At 40.1% G+C, this 19,641-nt stretch overlaps 1 protein-coding gene across 1 annotated transcript in view; it reads right to left on the reverse strand.

Moving 5' to 3' along the window:
- Nucleotides 1–1,830: 1,830 nt before the first annotated feature.
- LOC127687994 (HEAT repeat-containing protein 5B-like) overlaps nt 1,831–19,641 on the reverse strand; it is a 36,276-nt gene continuing 18,465 nt past the window's right edge. The window contains 9 exon segments of the mRNA XM_052186754.1: nt 1,831–2,242; nt 4,542–4,755; nt 6,738–6,889; nt 10,616–10,840; nt 12,186–12,452; nt 13,162–13,306; nt 15,178–15,305; nt 16,539–16,793; nt 18,031–18,268. Coding sequence (XP_052042714.1) covers nt 1,938–2,242; nt 4,542–4,755; nt 6,738–6,889; nt 10,616–10,840; nt 12,186–12,452; nt 13,162–13,306; nt 15,178–15,305; nt 16,539–16,793; nt 18,031–18,268 — 1,929 coding nt within the window. The 3' untranslated portion in view covers nt 1,831–1,937.

Below are 19,641 nucleotides of genomic sequence, written 5' to 3' on the forward strand. Positions count from 1 at the left end.
TGAGGATTTCAATTCAGTTAGCAAGACAGATATATGCAGCATAATTTAGGCATTTAATGTAAAAGTCAAAAGCCCATCAGAAAGACAAGGATATTTGATGGAATGGCTAGAAAATGTGCTTTTATTCATAGGATATTTACCATAAACAAAGGTTTTTCTGTTATTTGAGCCATTTCCAATTTTATTCTCTGTTTGCTTTTCAATTAGTTTTTTATGACAAATGCTAAAATTTGACCCATTTTCTTTTCCTAGTACTATCCAATGACTGACTAACTACATGATGAAATTATATTCGAAGAAAGTTAAAGGACTGTGGCTTAGAGTTAAGAACATTAAATTAATTAGGGACCAGGGGCATCCATCAGTACAGTGCATGCTTACAGTACTGAGCAAGGCTCTGGTCCAGTAACCTGTACCAAAAACCAGAAACAAAACCCCACAGGAACAACAAACAAGAATCAACAAAAGAGAAATATACTGAGAAAAAACTGAAAATATTTTACCACTTGATTTTTAAAACTCAGTAAGAGGTATAAACACTATTTCACTTAATCAACTTCAAAGCATTATAATTCCAATATACAAATAAAACAATCCATAATGTGGAATGGTGCAAGGGTAGTCACTAACTACAAGAAATATAAATACAAATGAGAATGTGCGCCTTTGCTGTCCCAGCGTCTGATGGCATAAAGCACAAGAAAAGAGAACTGCCCCCAGCCACCCCACTTCCGTTTCAGGACAAACTGACAACCACACAGGAATAAACCAGATCCCCCTGTGCTATGCTTTGACCTGACCAGCAGCATCTCGCCAGAGAACGCTGTGAGGAACGAGAAAAACATCTAGCTGCACAGGAAAACATCTGGCTAGAGAGGGAAGAGCGAGCCAGGCAGCGCTATGAGAGGCACCTGGACATGCAGAAGAAGCTAGAGGAGCAGCAGCTGGAGGAGGAGCGGGAGGAGGGCTGTGGTGGAGGAGGAGAGGAGGCAGACTGGAGGAGGATTAGGGGCTCCATGAAGCTGTTGTCCGACGGACAATGGAAAGGAGCCAGAAGCCAAAGCAGAAGTATAACCGCGGCCATCGCGAAGCCATCTCCATGGGAGCTCGAGCATCCATGGCGGAGATCCAGACAGGTGGTCAGTATCTTTCCAAACAAGCCGATCCTGTCGTCCTTGTCTGCAACTGTGCTAAACTGTTCAGATAGAGGAAGAGGTGGCTGCTTGGTGCATGGAGCAGACAGTGCTTCCCTCACCTGGCTAGCAGACCGAGTCAGCCCTTATCCACCAGAACGCACATATTCTTGCTCTCAGTCATCCGGGTGCTGGGAGTTCTGGGTGCCAGCCTTCCAAAGAAAACCTTAAATGACTCGTAATGGCAGTTTTGTTTTGCCAACTTGTTTCTCATTCGGTCAGACTTCTCTCATGCCTTTGCAATGCGCTTGGTGTCCATTCATCTCAGTCTTGAGGGCTCCGTCTCATTTTAAGACTCTCATCACTGTGTCCTCCAGCAAAGGTCTTAACGGAATTTGGAGTTTATGCATCCTATGGGTTTACTGTACATAAATATGTAGTTATTCATAAAATGGAAGTTTTGTCTTCTATCATGAATGAAACAATCAAGCTTTGCAGAAAAGCTACTTCTTTTAGTAAGTACAAAGATTTTAAATAAAACCAAAGAATTACCATGTAATGCAAAGCACTCAGTTTTTAAAAATGATAAATTATGATGATCTTGACTATGTTTTTACAAGATCAGAAAGTGTCATGTCTTAATCTGTAATAAGAATGCAATGTACACATGTTCTGTGTGTCAGTTTATTTATCTTGAATTTTATATTGTGTGACCATTGTAATATATTATGTGCATGTTAGTGTTAATCTATAACATGGTAAATGTTTGAGAAAAAAATAGATACAGATGAATGGAAAGGCACACTACAAAAAGCTTGTTTTCAGCTTGATTGTTGGTGCAGAATGTGTGGTGGGGGCAGGCTGCCTGGCGGCTGCCTTAGCTCTGCTTGCCTGGCTGGCTCGGACAGCAGTCTCTAGGCGAGCTTTCAGTTCAGGAGCAGCACCCATCACTGTCTTGAAAGCATGTGGGTACAGAGGTCCAATATGCATTAAGTTCTGGAGTGCAAACTCATGAAGATCTTTGGAGATCGGACTTGCTGAGGCAAAAGAACTTTCATCCAGCAGGTAAGAAATCAGAGTGGGCACTAGAAGAGCGAGTAACTGGACTCCTGGAACAGAGAGCAGAAAGGACTGGCATGACTGGAGAGAGTGCAGATGGACTGGGTTTTGGGGTTTTGTTTTTTGTTTGTTTGTTTGTTTTTCAGGACAGGGTTTCTCTGTATAGCCCTGACTGTCCTGGAACTCACTCTGTAGACCAGGCTGGCCTCAAACTCAGAAGATTGACTGTTTGTTTTGTTTTTTTTTTTTTTAACAGACACTTGTGAGCTGTCGTGTGGATGCTGGGAATTGAACCCAGGTCATCCAGTGCTCTTAACCACTGACCATCACTCAGTTCTGCAGCTCATCATCTGGAATAATAACGATATTTTATGTAATATATGACATTTATTTGTGCAACTACAGTTTAATAGCAAACAAGGCTGCAGCCGTATCTATGAACTAAATAAATCTCAAAAAGTAAAGTTTAAAATATCAGTACAACTAAAGCATTACAATTTCCATCTTCTAATAGGATCAATTTGCACTATTAGTAAGATGTGCCAATAATACTTGGTTTTACTTGTATTATAAATGTTTTATACTACAGCAAGAGTTTTAAGAGAAAAAATAAGTATATAGTTAGTAAATACATATAAAAAGTAACTGGAATTTTTTTATTTGATATTTGCTTTATTTACATTTCAAATGGTATCCCCTTTCCTCGTTACCCCTCCCCAAACCCCCTATCCTATTCCCCCACCCCCTGCTTACCAATCTCCTCCCCTCCTCATTCTCCTGACCTGGCATTCCCCTAAACTGTGGCACTGATCCTTCACAGGACCAATGGCCATCCTCTGCTACATGTGTAGCTGCAGCCATGGGTCCCTCCATGTGTACTGTTTGGTTGGTGGTTTAGTCCCTGGGAGCCCTGGGATTACTAGTTGGTACATATTATTGTTCCTATGGGGCTGCAAACCTCTTCAGGTCCTTGAGTCCCTTCTCTAGCTCCACCATTGGTTAAAATTCAAGACTAAATGCTATGCGAAATAAAGGTTAAGTGTGGAGGTATAGCTTGGTGAGAAAATGGATGTGCCTGGGTTTAATATCAATTCACAGGGATAAAAATGGTAAAAAAAAAACACTTAATAGGATTAGATAGACTAGGAGGATAGTAATAATTAAATGAATAAGGACTTGAATGAATGATGTTACTTTGATAACATTTTTTAGATTTTTAAAAGTCTTATATAGTCATATGACTTTAAGAGGACCTTTACGTTTTGAATTATCATTTAACTTTTTTAACCTCTTTGCAAATGTGATCTCTTTTCATGAAAAACTTTCCCAGAAACTTGTGAAGAAAGTTGAGAATTTTGACAAGCTATTGTGTGACTGGAGACACAGCTCAGCAGTTGATCACACGCATGAAGCCCTGGACTCATGTTTGCAGCAGGCACAAAATGAAGTCATGTCAGAACTGAGGCAGTAAGGAAGAGAGGACTGTTCACAAGAATTTATTACAGGAAGCAATAAATTAATGTGTAGGTTACTTGGATACAAAGTAGGATTAACTGTATTTCTATTTTTATTTTGCTAACTATAAACTTTATAGACAGGACTTAATCTTATTCACTTTGTAATGGTAACACTGATCTTACTGTCCTTCAATATTTAAAGTACTTTGGAACTGACTTGCCTTTCAGTTCCTTAACAGATGCTCAGTTTAGATTTAAGCTTCACATGGAGACCAACAGAGATGACACCCCGCCCCTGCTTAGCATGGAGGCCAGGATTCCATGTGAAGGGGAAGTCTTTCCCCGCTCAGGAAGAGGGTCTTGAAAATTAGGAGCAGCTTAATGTTTAATCATAAGGCATTTGTTGGGAATTTAGCCTTCCCACAACAATTAAAAATCCAATTTGAGTGTGCATCTGCATACATTTCTGGTTCAATAAAGGCATTTTACAGTTTTCATGAAGCAAAAGTTAAGTATCAAATCCTGAGGTATCTTATGATACTTGGTGCTTCTACTTCATGGTTATAACAGAAGGTTTATGTAATTTTTATTTTATTTTAAAAATTATATTAAATCTATACTGTTTCTAGTTCTTAAAAACACATTGCTAGAAAATTAAAACCGGAATCCATGTGTTAAAATGCCCTCGGTAATTCACTGAGTAATTCACTGAAAAATAAATATACAGAAACCCAATATGTTGTACTAGTAACATGAGCGAAAACATCATGTACTCAGACCATAACTGCTTCTCAGAAAGCTCACTGCTACAAAGCCCATATTTAATGTTAAGATTCATAAATAACACAGGTCTTCATTTTGGACTAGTGGCATTTAATCAGAAAATACTTACTGTTCTGTTCTTCCCCAAGAGCAACCAATGTTTCAAGAACTTTAATTCCTTCTTGGACAGCCAGAAGTTCCGTGGTACTGGCTGGTCTGTTTTTCTCCACAGCTTTCAGCTTCGCGACCACTAGCGGGGCTAATGAGTGGATGTAGGGAGTAGAAAGCGCGCAATTGGAATGCTGGAAGACCGAGAGGAGAAGCTGGTAGCATTTGGCTTGAACCTATGTAAAAGAGAGATTTTAATTAATGCAGCAGGTCTGAGTCACACTGCACCTAACAGCTCCTGAAAAGGACAACAATGGAACTTCATGCTAACAAAATGAAACTGGAGATTAGAGAAATTCCTTATACATGAGTTACCAAAATCATCAGGCTTATATAACCAATATTTCTACTGTGTGGGAAAGCCAGAACTAGAAAGCCTGATTTCTTTTCAATTCTTCCTTTAATGTATAATTGTCTAATTTTAATGCAATAGAGTAAGAGAGGCTAACAAAAGACTGAATAAAGCTATAAAAACACTATTTAGATGCATCAACCCCTTATGATTCTTGGAAACAACTGTTTATATCAATTTCTAGGACTAGAAAGGAGAGTCCCATTGGATATACCTAGATTAGATAAGCCTCATACTAGCTTTTGCTTTTCTTGTCTCTTGAGGCAAGTTCTCATTATATAGTTCCAGTGAGCATGGAACTCACTATGTAGACCAGGCTAGCTTCAAATTTGTAGAGATGGGGTAGCCTCTGCTCCTGAGTGCTAGCATTTGTCATCATTCTCATTGTGTACATTTGTTTCAATACTTTGTCAGAAAGTAAACCACCATTAATTCCTCTGCAAATAGAAAAGTGTGAGGGACAGTTTAAGAATGCAGGTCCCTGAGCTACAAATCTGAAGATTTTTAAGGAAACTTAAATAATTGCCAGATGCTGGAAAGAACCCAGATATCCCTCAACAGAAGAGTGGATGCAAAAAATGTGGTATATCTACACAATGGAGTACTATTCAGCCATTAGAAACAATGAATTCATGAAATTCTTAGGCAAATGGATGGAGCTAGAGAACATCATACTAAGTGAGGTAACCCAGACTCAAAAGGTGAATCATGGTATGCACTCACTAATAAGTGGATATTAACCTAGAAAACTGGAATACCCAAAACATAATCCACACATCAAATGAGGTACAAGAAGAAAGGAGGAGTGGCCCCTGGTTCTGGAAAGACTCAGTGAAACAGTATTCGGCAAAACCAGAACGGGGAAGTGGGAAGGGGTGGGTGGGAGGACAGGGGAAGAGAAGGGGTCTTACGGGACTTTCGGGTAGTGGGGGGGGCTAGAAAAGGGGAAATCATTTGAAATGTAAATAAATTATATCGAATAAAAAAATTAAAAAAGAAGAATATAGACATGCAAAAAAAAAAAAAAAAAAAGAATGCAGGTCCCTGAGCTACAAATCTGAAGATTTTTAAGGAAACTCAGCGTGGAGGCAGGAATGTTCTATACTGATTTTCTTTTCCTGGTGTGCAGCATGTTTGAGAAGCCTTAACTTGGACTTTGACAAAATAAACCATAAAACATGTTCATTGAAAGATGCAATAGTGACAGTGACGCAGGCCTTTTAATCTCAGCACTCAGGAGGCAGAGGCTGGCGGATCTCTGTGAGTTCAAAGCCAGCCTGGTTCACAGATTCCACAGATCCCTCAGATTCCACAGATCCAGTTCTGGGACAGCTAAGCTACACAGAGAAACCCAGTCTGGGGGATAGGGTAACAGAAAAGATGCAACAATGTTATCCTTTAACATCCTTGGTATCACTGAATTAAATGGTATGAAACAAAACCCAGGTAAAGTCTCTAATAATTATGGCTAGGTTAATAAAATATTTCATTCATTAGATAATTTCGGCATATGTGAGTATCCATATATGTCACTTGGAGCACATAAACACAGAGCTCTTAAACAGCTTTTCCATTTAAAAGTCACTCTACAGGCTGACCATACAGTTATGCAGGTAAGAATGGGTGTGGTGGCACACAAGTACGTGCACACACACAGACATCACACATATGCACACAGTACAAATAAGGAGATGCAAAAGATGAAGCCGTAATGCAGGCATGGAAGTTCTTGTCACACGCATCATCAGCTCTTAGTGGGCTCATCTGAAGACCCCTGAGAAAGTAGGCTTTGGCGGGGTAACTCACCCATGGGTCACATGAGTTCAGGGCACTTTTAAATCTGTTCACGCAGCCATTCTGCAGGGACTGCACTCCTATTATTTCACTGCTGGCAGACCACAGGAAGAGCACAATGGCTGTAAGCATGCTCGCTTCATCAGGCGCGGGCATACAGTCATCTACGAAACAAAAGGCAAGTAACGTGGGGAGATTTGGGGGTTACAGACGTGGACAACACTCTTCCAAGGTTTACCAGAGTATGTCTCAACCTGAAAAATACAGATTACAAAATTCTCATTGTGGAACTATGGTAGGAATAAATGCTTCAGGCACACTTTTTAAATTGGTGTGTTAAAGTTTGACAGGAAGCAGACAGTTAAGACAGACTCTGCAGAGCACTTACTATAGAAACGAGAAATGCAGCATTATAATGTAGAATTGTGGCAGACGCCATCTTGACAAAATAATGAAAGTTAGATTTGCCATGGTGCTGCATAACCATAAACCCGGCAGAGGGAGTTGGAGGCAGGATTATCAGCACAAATTTGAAGGCAGCCTGGTGACAGAGTGACATCAGGCCAGTGTAGACTACAAAGTACAACTTTGTCTTAAAAAGGAAAACCCAAAGGTCTAAAGAGATGCCTCAGCAGTTGAGGGCACTGGCTGTTCTTCCAGAGGATCTGGGATCAATTCCCAGCATCCACACGGTAGCTCATGGTTGTCTGGTGCTCTATTTCTAGGGGATCCAATGCTCTTGTACAAGCACACATGCATATGGAAATTAAATAAATAAATAAATGAAGTAGATTTTGTTTGTTTATTTGCTTCCTTATTTGAGACAAGGTCTCTCTCTATAGATTTGGCTGACTGTCCTAAAACTCACTATATAGACCAGGCTGGCCTCAAACTCAGAGATGCACTTGCCTCTGCCTCCTGAGTGCTGGGACAAAAGGTGTGTGCCACCAACCCTGGCCTAGACATTCTGGTGGCCAAGACATTCTGGATGTTGGACAAAGCAATATTATATGTTGTCTTACATGACTGTCTGAGAAAGATATACATTACTTATGTGATATTCCTGCTCAAAAGGTATAAACTGAATGTATATTAAAACAAGGGGAGAATTGAACAACTATAAATTAAGGAACATTCTACACAATAGGTGTCCTGTCATCTTCAAATCCAGGAATATGCATTGACTGCATGCTCATGATCCTAGCACTGAGGGGTAAGGGGGGCAGAGAGAGGAGTATCCCTGAGTTCCAGGCTAACCTAGTCTATGTGACTTCCAGAACAGCCAGGGCTACACAGAAAACAACAAAACAGAATAAAACCAAACTCGGAATACTATAAAAGATAAAGGCTAGGGAAATGTCCCAACGAAACATGAGAATAACGCAGAGAAAAAGGCATTCTTAGGACAACTTCTGAAATTTACATTTGAACAGCAATAACACTGCATCAATGCTAAATTCCTAAGTTTGGCCATTCTTTTGTGGGTATTTAAGGAATTTCTCTGTTCTTAGGATACCTATGAAGTATTCAGGAGTAAAACCTCACAAAGATGTCGGCATATTCTCAAATGGCTCAGTAGAGTTAATTAAGATGAGGAACAGTAATGATACATGAATTTCACTAGGGCCCAATGGAGTGGGAGGCAGTATCTAGGACAATACTGGACAATACTGAAGTCCACAAATCTATTCTCCACCATCTTATTAAAGTTTGAAATTCTTTCAAAATCAAACGTTCTAAAAATGAAGAAAAGTATTGCAACAGTTTTAAAGGACTCATTGCTCCCAGGAGGATTTCTGAGTGAACGTACACACAACTTTTAAGTGCAGATCCTCAATTCTTTAAATAAGAAACATTCCAGGCTGGAAATGCTCTCCATAGCGAGCCTGCCCTCACTGTCTAAGGACTGGGATTAGATATGAGCCTTGATGCCTGGCTGTGAAAAGGTTTCAAAAACAAGGTGGCAGACTTTTCCTTCTTACTCTGTTTTCACAGCAATGATATTTTATTTAAAAAGAAAATACAATTTAAGTGGGAAAAGATAAAAACTATGAAAGTGTACTTTCCCTGGATTAAAAATGAATATAAAAATGTTTATATTCACCAAGACAAGGACAAGTCAAATTGATGTACAGAGATTAGATTAGCAGATGTTGCTGATGGAATCATAAATTCATAAAGACACAGTGGACATCAATTTGGCATTATCTGATGAAAGTGGTATTGAAATATGTATTCTCAGTCCTCATATGTGCCATTAAAAAACATGAGGCATCTTTAAGGATGTTTATCACAACTATCTTTGTAATTGTGGAAAATTAGAAATTAAAAAACATACTCATTGACAGATAACAAGTAACTGGCAAATTGATTAAAAAGATAAAATAATGAAATTTTACTAATATAATAAATTTACTTAATTAAAAAACATAAACAAATACCATATATTTCATAATTACTTATGTTACTCAATATAAGCATGAACATATACATATATATTTGCTAACTAATACATATGTTTTTAATATTTTTATTTTCTATATTTTTGTTTGCATTCCAAATGATTTCCCCTTTCCCAGATCCCCGCTCCCCATATGTCCCATAAAACTTCTTCTCTCCATCCATTCTCCAATCACCTGCCTCCTTTTTCTCTGTCCTTATATTCCCCTCCAATGCTACATCAGTCCTTTCCAGGATCAGGACCCTCTCTGTACTTCATGGGAGTCATTTGTTATGCAATTTGTGCCTTGGGAATTCAGAGCTTCTGGGCTAATTAATATTAACATATTAATATATAATATGTAATTAACATATAATATGTAATTAACATATACTAATGTAATTAACATATAATATAATTGACATATTAATATTACATATTAACATAAGAAATCCCTCACTTCTATATACAAGCATAGGATAACATATTTCAATATCAAGACTGTAGTTTTATTTGGGGATATGTTAGAATACTGTCATAAATATTTAGTCTCCTCTTTTATTACTTTTCTCTGGAGATAGGGCCTCATTATATTGGCTCTGGCTGGCCTGGAACTCACTATGTAGACTTGGGAGGCTTTGAGCTCACAGAGAAACACCTGCCCTGCCTCTTATAGGGTAGCAGGATGTGCTATCCTGCCCTGCTATGATTTTGTTATTTTCATTGCAACACATGCCAGACATTGTGGTATATTTCTGTAATCTTAGGAATCAAGAGACTAACATGGGATGATCATGACTTTGAAGGTATCCTAGGCTTCATAACAAGGCCCTGATTCAAAAAATAAATGAAACAATATCAAAAGGAGGAAGAAGAAAGAAGGAGAGAGGGAGGAAAGGACAGAGGGAGGGAGGAACAGGATTCCAAAGGGAGAGAATAAGAAGAAAACCTGTAAGTAAGCATACATGTACCAGTACATGTCAGTTCTGGGTCTATACTGTCTCTCCTTTTAACCTGGGAACATGCATATAAGCACTTAGAAAAAGGTTTTTTAGAGCCCATGCTCTTGGAAGATGCATTTATACTTCAAGTCTGAGATGTGACAAAACATCTCTTGGGCTGATGGAGTGTTGTACAGCAGTCTCCTGACAAGGTTCTTCAAGTAATAATTTATTACCAAACAAACATCTTTTTTTATTTTTAAAGATCTGTTTATTTATTTTATATACATAATATATATATAAATATGAGTATACTATCACTGTCTTCAGAAACACATGAAGAGGGTCTTAGATATAATTACAGATGTTATGAGCCATTATGTGGTTGCTGGGAATTGAACTCAGGACCTTCAGAAGAGCAGCCAGTGCTCTTAACCACTAAACCATCTCTCCAGCCCCAGGAACAAACATCTTTAGAAATTAAAACTTTGAAAACTCAGACAGGCTACCTGGTTGAGAATATTCCAGGATGCAGGCAAGAGTGCTCCGAATTAGAGCTGTCCACTGTCTCTGAGTTTCCTCAGTTTTGGCCATGGACAGAGTCATGATACTTTTTATTCCCTGAAGAGCTGCACTGACTGGGGCAGGAACCTGGTTGTCCGCAGACTTTATTGCTGTGTCTTTCAATATTCTTGCAATTAAGAACAGAATTGTGGGCAGGATTGTAATATATCCTGAAATAAAAATAAATAAAATAAAATATTTTGTAACTCCTTCAATTCTCCCATGATAACTGTTTCCATCACACAGACACACAGACACACACACACACACAGACACACACACGCAGATATATACACAGACACACACAGATACACGCACAGATACACACACAGACACACACAGACACAAGCAGAGATACATACACAGACACATATACACACCACATACACACACACACACACACACACATACACACACACACACACACACACACACACACTGTTTTTAAACAGTTAACTGTGTTCTTCTCCCCCTCAGATAAGGGCTCATGACTGTGTTCACCTGGCTTCACACTCCTGCACTCAAACAATCCTGCCTCAGCATCACTGTGCCTGGCTGACAGTGATTTAATATTAATTCTATCCTTGATTTTATTCAAAATTTACTGTATTACTATCATAAATCAATATCTAAAAATGACAAAGAGCCACATCGTTTTTAAAACAGAAGTGGCATTTTCATTTTTGTTCCAACTGAATCTCGGTTTTCTTACGTCCAATAGTGGCTATATAACACTGCCCTTCATAAGGGAAGAGAGGAGAGCCATGAACAGTCCAAAACTAGCCACGCACTCTGAGTAGCCTGGGGAATCTAAGATATGTAATCACCTTTCAGTAGGCAAGAGTCAACTCAGGTCAGGGAAATAAACTCCTGAGCAGAGAGTGCAGACAAAAGCATCCTAGAGCCTGAGCCTGCCCTCACTGAGGCTCCTTCCAAGAGACCGAGATGGAGAAGTCACCAGTTCATGCTTGCCAGGTAGGCGTCTGAAAGGTCTGCTTGGGCTGAATGGGCCCACACACTTCCTGGGACTGTTTTGGCTTTAACACTGAGGGAAGTCTATTCCGTGCCATAGTTGTTCAATCTACTGACAACTATCACCTTTATTCACCAGTTCTTTTCAGTGCTCCTTACAGTTGACTGTCACTGTCTTCAGGCATGCATTAGTTAGCAATGACACTCATGAATGGGAACCAGATTATAAAACAGGAGCTGTCATTCTTTCCATGTTTGTCTGCTGACTTCATGTCTTCCCTCAACCTTCAGGTGTTCGTTTGTTTTATGATATTGGGAATCAAAACCAAGATGAGGATTTTGCACATGTGGGCAAGGCTACCTTAGGTTGTAAGCTTTAGAAATTTTAGTTTTTCCAGGCTGTTAAAGGCAAACTAACCCTTTAAAAAACTTCTCATTTAGCAGCTGAGATTTAAGAAAGGAAACAGAAACTGTAAAAATCAAAGGACACTCATCTTTGTCTACTTCCACATAGCACACTCTCAAATACTGATCAATACACACCAGCCGGTGAACAAAGCGATGGTAGATCTGAGAGAATGGCCACCGTGGCTGCCACCAAGCGAGTACTTTCCTCTAACAGCTGAGTTTTCGTGACCATGTGACTTGGAGAGTCCAACATCTTGGTACTCAGGTGTGGCATATGCCGTACTAAAATGAACATCATCAGCTCCATGGTTGCAAACACAAGGGACTTTCCAGGAATGAGGCCACCGGTGTCACCCCCTTCTCCTAATGTAGGACAGGACTCTTTTTCCACATCCTCTTCATCTTAGGAAAAGATATAATTTGACATTTCCAGCAAAAACATACACAAAATAATAAGTATATTTAAAGCCATTTATAAAGGATTTATAAGTCAATATGTAATGGGTGCCATCTGCCCTGGTACAGTGCTCAGGCTGGAAGAAACATCCTTGAAAGCCATGAGCAGGCCATTTCACCTGGAAAATCATTGCTAGGCATTTTATTAAGTTTGTACTTCACAACAGGAATAACAAATATGCTAGGTGAACCACATAACATTGATACTTTGGAATGGAAGAAGTAAAATAAACTATTTTCATTTTCATTTTAATTTTGTTTTGAGACCGGTCTCTAGTCCAAATTGACTTTGAATCTGCTATATGGTGCTGAACAAACATTGTACTTTTTCATCTTTTCGTTTCTACCTCCCAAATGCTGAGATTACAGGTATGTCCATCATGCCTGGTTATAAAACTCAGAGTGTAGAGCTAGAGAGATGGCTCAAGTTAAGATAGCAACCAGTTAAGAGCACTGGTTGCTCTTCCAGAAGCCCTGGGTTTGATTCCTGGCACCCACATGGCAGCTCACAACCATCTGAAAGTCCACTTCTAGGGAACCGATGCCCTCTTCCGGTCTCTGTGGGCCCCAGGCATGCATGTGGCAAAACAGCCATACACATAAAAGAACCAATTCCAAACCCTGGGGAACAAACAAGGTTTCTTCCAGTGCTTACTTAGAGCGCTTCTCTTTTCCTGTCCATAGTCCTGAGCAGCCCTGACAATCTGCTGCACAACTCCAGTGACCAGCAGCTGGATAGCGGGTGGGTTCCAGGTCAGTAACAGGTGGTGCAGGACACTTAGCAGCTCAACACCAATCAGCTTTTATAGTTAATACAAATGCAGTTAGTTAATTTCAGTTTCAAATGACAGATGTGTACTATTAAAATCTGAGAAAATACAAATGCAATAATGATTTTATAACTAAAATTTAATATATGAAATAAGAAGAGTGAGAGATCACATTTTCTCCTATAAGATATTCAAGCAACATATAGTATTTAAATATTTAAATGTTTTATATGCAGAGATTATTATTCTCCTACTGGAATAAAACACCTAAGCTATTGGTGTTGCTAGAATTCAATGTCACTGAAGTTCCTAATTGCCCACCTAAGCTGAGGAATTGGTGTGTTTTCAGTTTAACAACTATTACAAACTGTAATCATTTTTTTAAAGATTTATTTATTTATTTATTTTATGTGCGTACATTGTAGCTGTCTTCAGACACACCAGAAGAGGGCATCAGATCCTAGTGCAGATTGTTGTGAGCCACCATGTGGTTGTTGGGAAAAGAACTCAAGACCTCTGGAAGAGCAGTCAGTGCTCTTAACCACAGACTGTAATTTTAGGTCTCTAAATTTTTCTTCATCTAACTGATACAATGAGCTTGCCATAAATTAAGAAACAGAAAAGAAAGTTAATTCAGTCAGAACTCTCCTCTCTTCTCTTAACACAGGAACGCCCCTACACAGCTTGGGGCACTGCTCAGTCAGAAAGTGCTGGCTCAGCATACATGAGGCTCTGGAGCCAATTCCCTCAATTGCAAAGAAATTCACAATCAAAATACATCCCAGTCTGTTCCTTGTTCTACATGTTCTTCACAGATCCTAGCAGGCTTCCAGGGACTGAGAGACCAGTGCCTCTCCTGTCAAGCTACTCTCCTCGGTAACTGAATGTTCTAGACTTTCTTACTTAAAGCCCCTGCAGGCCTCCTCTGCCCTTGCTGTAGTCCTGAATCTGTCTGTACTTTCTTCCCTTCCATGTCCCTGCCTCTCCCAGAGCATCCCTTGCCCCTGAGAGCTGCTGGCTTTTGCCCTACTCCCTCTTTTGCCCTCTCTGGTCCCCACTGCCCATCTAGTCCTCGATTTTTGACCCATAACTGCTGTTTATCCTCAGGTTCCCAATATGATCCCCTATTCACCTTAGTTCAAGTTTTCTAGACTACTGTTCTCTGGAGGATTAGATAGAGAGCCTCATAGCTGGTCTCCGTGCTCCCTTCTCATACCTCATAAACCAACCTCTTCAAGGCTAACTGTATAATCCTTCTGTGTCTGTCACTCTCAGTCATCTATCTACTTTTCTATCTATATGTGCTGATGCTCTTTAACTGAGTTACATCCAAACAAAATTAATCATCCTTCTATTTAAACATTGTTAATCATTTCCTTTAGCTTTCAGTATGAAGTCCAAATTCCTTTGTAAAGAAAGCTTCACGTTTGGTCTTCCCAGCCTTGCCCAGCCCCACCCATGATGTCTATCTGCCTTACATCAGTGACAGTAAATGACTGTACACCCTTGAACTTGCCATGCGCTCCTGGATCTGGTTTTTGTATTTGTGTTGCTCTTTCTCAGAAGGAAACTTGTCCCTTGGCAGTTCCTCTCTAAGATCCCATTCAACTACCTCTCTGTGAGAAGGTGTCCTTTGCCTGTGCATCACAGTGCTGTGGCCCTGGGGCCTGACTGCCATACTCACTACTCCCGATCTAAGATGGTAAAGCCATGGTGTGTAGCTGCAGTCTAACTCTGTGTAGTCATCTAAGAGTAAGGAGACACAAAATCCCTTTTGTTGGTATTAGTTACACAATCTTGTTAGCAATATACAATGTTTAATTCCAATGTGAGAAATTTATTCCAAGATAGATGCAATTAAAACGCAGCATACAATTATCCATTATAGACATACACTGTACCTGATCTTCCGCAATGTGGATTCGTGCATAAGGAGAACCCAGTAAGGTATGTAAGGCCTGCAGGCATGCTGTAACATGTTCAATGGGCTCCTCTGGTCGAGGGGAACAAAGAAACTGTATACTCACACCTGGAATGCACAAAGTAAAACCATGAGTCTTCAACACAAAACACTTGTGTTGCTTTGATACAATATTTTTCTCTATTTTTCCCAGATTACTATATACTTATTAATACCAGGAAGTTAAAAAATGTTTTCTAGGCTACACAGACAAACACAATATGGAGTTGTAGTGAGTGCTTCAATTCATTTAATATTTAAATTAGGTGTGTTATGAAGATAATCACTTTTCAATTTCTAGAATTAAAAGATATACAGTACATTAGCCAGACAGTGGTGATGTTCACCTTTAATCCCAGCACTTAGGAGGCAGAGATAAGTCTTATCTCTGAGTTTGAGGCCAGCCTGGTCTACAAAATGAGGACATCCAAAGCTACACATTGAGACTTTATCTCAAAAAAATATACTACATTAAGAATAAATTTATGACTATTTTACTACTTTCACTAAAGAGTTGTCCAACAATATCGTATACATATATTTTTTAAGATTTAATGATGTGTGTGTGTGTTTGTATGTGTGTGTGTGTGTGGTTTGTTCCTGTGAGTGTGCATGCCTGCAGAGTCCAGAGGACAGTGTCAGAGCCACTGGAGCTAGAGTTAGAGCAGTTGGGAACCCACCTGAGGGGTGCTAGAATTGAACTTAGGTCCTCTCTAAAAGCAGTAAGTACTCTTAACCACTGAGCCATCCATCTCCCATACAAGGTTTATAAATGCCCAGCTACATACAAGGCTTGTCCAAACAAGTGCTCACAGTGTACAAGGCCAAGACTCTGGTGTTTTACATATTTTCAACTGTGAGATCTACTTAAAATTTCACTAATTACACCTACTAGTTGTCTTACTTTGCACTTCCAGAAAAATATGAGATGACAAATTCCCTGCAGAATATTAAATACATAACTAAGAACACTTATAAATTAAAAATTATTGAAAACCAAATCATAAATTCTTTTTTCTCCATTGGACAATAAATACCAATTCAAAAAAGCAAGTTGAATAAAAAACCGTACATTTTTTTCCTTGAAATACCAATACTGTTCTGTGAGTGAACATAATGGCTGAGCTTTTACAGTAGTTCTAGATAATTTGTAGACAGAAATTCATCTATTTCATAAGTGGAGCTGAAGGTCCTTGTACTACTCTTTCTCTGAAGTGTGCTACACAAGGCTTTACACAGCATTGCAATGAGAGCTCCAAGCTCTGCAGCGGCAGGGCCTGGAGTGCATCACAGTGAGCCCACCTAGGGTCAGGTGCATTCTGTCCTTGTTAACTTCTGGCAAGGCTTCCGCACTAGTCATTGCTCCTGGAACCTGCTTTAAACTGACCGCTGGGGAGCGTTTCTGTACACCAGACTCAGTTGTTGCTTCTGTGCACTCTTGACATATAAATCCTGTGCTGTTTAACCAGAGTGCCACTGCATGGAGAATTGGGGCCCAGGAGTTCCGGTAGTGAAGTCTTGCTGTATCGATGGTTTCGGGAGTATAAAATGCTCCCCCTGTGGGAAAAAAAAAAACCAAATCAAGTAAAAACATAATTTCTATCTTAGTCAGGGTTTCTATGCCTGCACAAACATCACGAACAAGAAGTAAGTTGTGGAGGAAAGGGTTTATTGAGCTTACACTTTCACACTGCTGTTCATCACTAAAGGAAGTCAGGAGTGGAACTCAAGCAGGTTAGGAAGCAGGAGCTCAGGCATAGGCCATGGAAGGATGCTCCTTTCTGGCTTGCTCAGCTTGCTTTCTTACAGAACCCAAGGCTACCACGCCAGGGACGGAACCACCTACAGTGGGCCCTCCCCCGTTATCACTGAGAAAATGACCCACAGCTGGATCTCATGGAGGCATCTCCTCAACTGAAGGTCCTCTCTCTGTGATAACTCCAGCCTGGTCACGGTGACACACAAAACCATCCAGTACACTTTCTGTTACAAAGGTTCACACATTTAAGAATAACATAGGCTAGCTGAGATGCCTCCTACAAGAGTGCTCTGGCAACAAGCTCCTCTCTGAGCCTCCCGACCCCCGCCTTCCAGCCTCTCCTCTCTGCAGCCAGGGACAGCATGTAACCTATACTGTGCACCCCTGGTGGGACTAGCCGCACTTCTTAAGGCACCGGCTCCTGATTTCTGCTCTCCCCCCCCCACACCTCCCATTTCTACTGCCAACACTGAGCTGCTACTATCTCCTCGTTGTCACCTGATGGTGCCTGATGAGAAGTGAATAAAGGAGAACTCAATGATTATCATTAAAATATTTGAGAAGAAGGCTCAGTTTTGAGGAGGAATTTTTCCTAAACAAAAAACATGTTCATAATGGTGTCTCTATTGATTCAACAGGAGAACTAGTTATATGATATAAGCAAAGGCCTTAGGAACAGGTTTTGGCTTGACTATAGTTTACATGAAAACACAATCACTGGGCAGCACAGTACGATACTCGATCAGGGTTAAAGGTCACTAGTTGTTTCCTATAGCTACTTAGAATGCTCTATTTGTACCGCTATCACTACAACATCGCTAATGGTTTTGCTTCAGTTAATAATAGACTCCTTGCTGTCATACCCTGAATTCACAAAACCAGTACAAAGGACATATACCCTGAAGGAAATAGTTCCAGATTTACGTCCACAAATTTCAAGATGTTATTATGTTACTGTTGGTTCTAGACCCTGCCAAGTCCATTTTATTACTAGTTTGAACTCCATAAAAGCAAACTACCACACATAATACTTACCACCTGGGGGAAGCTGACTGGAAAACTCAGCTGGTAAAGTCAAAAGTGCATAGTCTCTCAATGCTGCCAGCCACAGGCTGCTGAGTGTTGGCAGTTCAGGCTGCACCAGGGTTATTAAACTGTCTGGAGGCAGTTCGTCTATGACACCATAATCGTCGTCATCATCATCAGTATTTTTCATTGCTCTCTTTGGTTTTGACTCAGCTTCTTTCTTAATATTCATAGCAACCACATATACCTAATAAGACATTCATGAGTTGAAAATATGGTTTAAATAAAAATTGGAATATTTTAGATTGTTATAATCATGCAGTTACATGATCAACAGAAAGTGGTATAAATATTAGGGCATATATAACTTTATGATTCTTTTATTTGATGTTTTGTTTTCTTTTTTCAAGACAAGATTTTCTGTGCAGCCCTGGCTGTTGTAAAGCTCACTCTGAGGATCAGGCTAGCTTTGAATTAACAGAGATCACTTGCCTCTGACTCCTGAGTGCTGAGATAAAAGGTGTGCGCTACCACTGCCAGGCACTTTCTGAATTCTTGATAACTACTACAGAGAGACTTTGCCTCCTGCTTCCCAAGCATTTTTTTTAAATGTATCTGATTTCTAACTATTCATCTCAAGTAGGCTTCCCTGAGTTAGTCTGGCATCCTGGGTCCATTTTGAAAGTCTCTCGCAGCACAGAGTATAACTTCCTATCTGACGCCTTACTAGACACAATCAAACAGCATTCAAAGAAAAGGACTGAGAGAAGGGAGGTGGCCAGAGAAAGGATCACCATAAATATCCCCCAAATCTGCCTCCTACACAGGCCTTAAATGATACTTAAGAATCTCACAATTACAGCAGATAGCCGATCTAAGAATACAATGTACTTGCCACATGTATTTTCTGTGTCCTTTGTAGTTTGTGACCTTTTAAAAAAGACATGTAATAGCAAGTTTCCTAAAGCATATTCAGCGTAATTTCTACTTGAGTTTCTTTTTTAACATTTATATTTAGAATCTGTACAAGCGATAACACAGTGCTGGAAAATATTAATTAAAACAGGAAAAGGGCCAGGCAGTGGGGGCCTTTAATCCCAGCACCTGGGAGGCAGAGGCAGGCAGATTTCTGAGTTCGAGGCGAGCCTGGTCTACAGAGTGAGTTCCAGGACGGCCAGGGCTACACAGAGAAACCCTGTCTTGAAAAAAACAAAACAAAAAACTAGGGAAAAGGAGTAAAACAAGCAAGTGAGAAAAGCAGCTGCAGTACACAAAGTCGTGAGGCTCCTCTCACGCTCCAGCACTGCTCCTTGTGTCTACTGAGGAAACTAATGCACGTGCCTAACATGGAAAGCTTCTGACAGATAGAGGAATGCTTACAGGAAACGTCAGGGAATGAGAAAATTTCAGGGAAAAAAGGAGACTACAAAGACAAAGAGCATGAAGGTGATGTGAGGATGGGGGGGGAGAGTACCTGACCAGAGCTTTGAACTCTTCATATGAGCGCCTGCCTGCTATCTACTCTTGTCCTCCAAATTTCCAGCAAACATCACTTGCTCCAAAATTTTAGCCCTGAGACTACAGCGCAGCTCAGTGCCCTGCCCTGTTTCAGAACTCTGG

This window comes from Apodemus sylvaticus, chromosome 6, assembly GCF_947179515.1.
Source record: "Apodemus sylvaticus chromosome 6, mApoSyl1.1, whole genome shotgun sequence".
Classification (NCBI taxonomy): Eukaryota; Metazoa; Chordata; class Mammalia; order Rodentia; family Muridae; genus Apodemus; species Apodemus sylvaticus.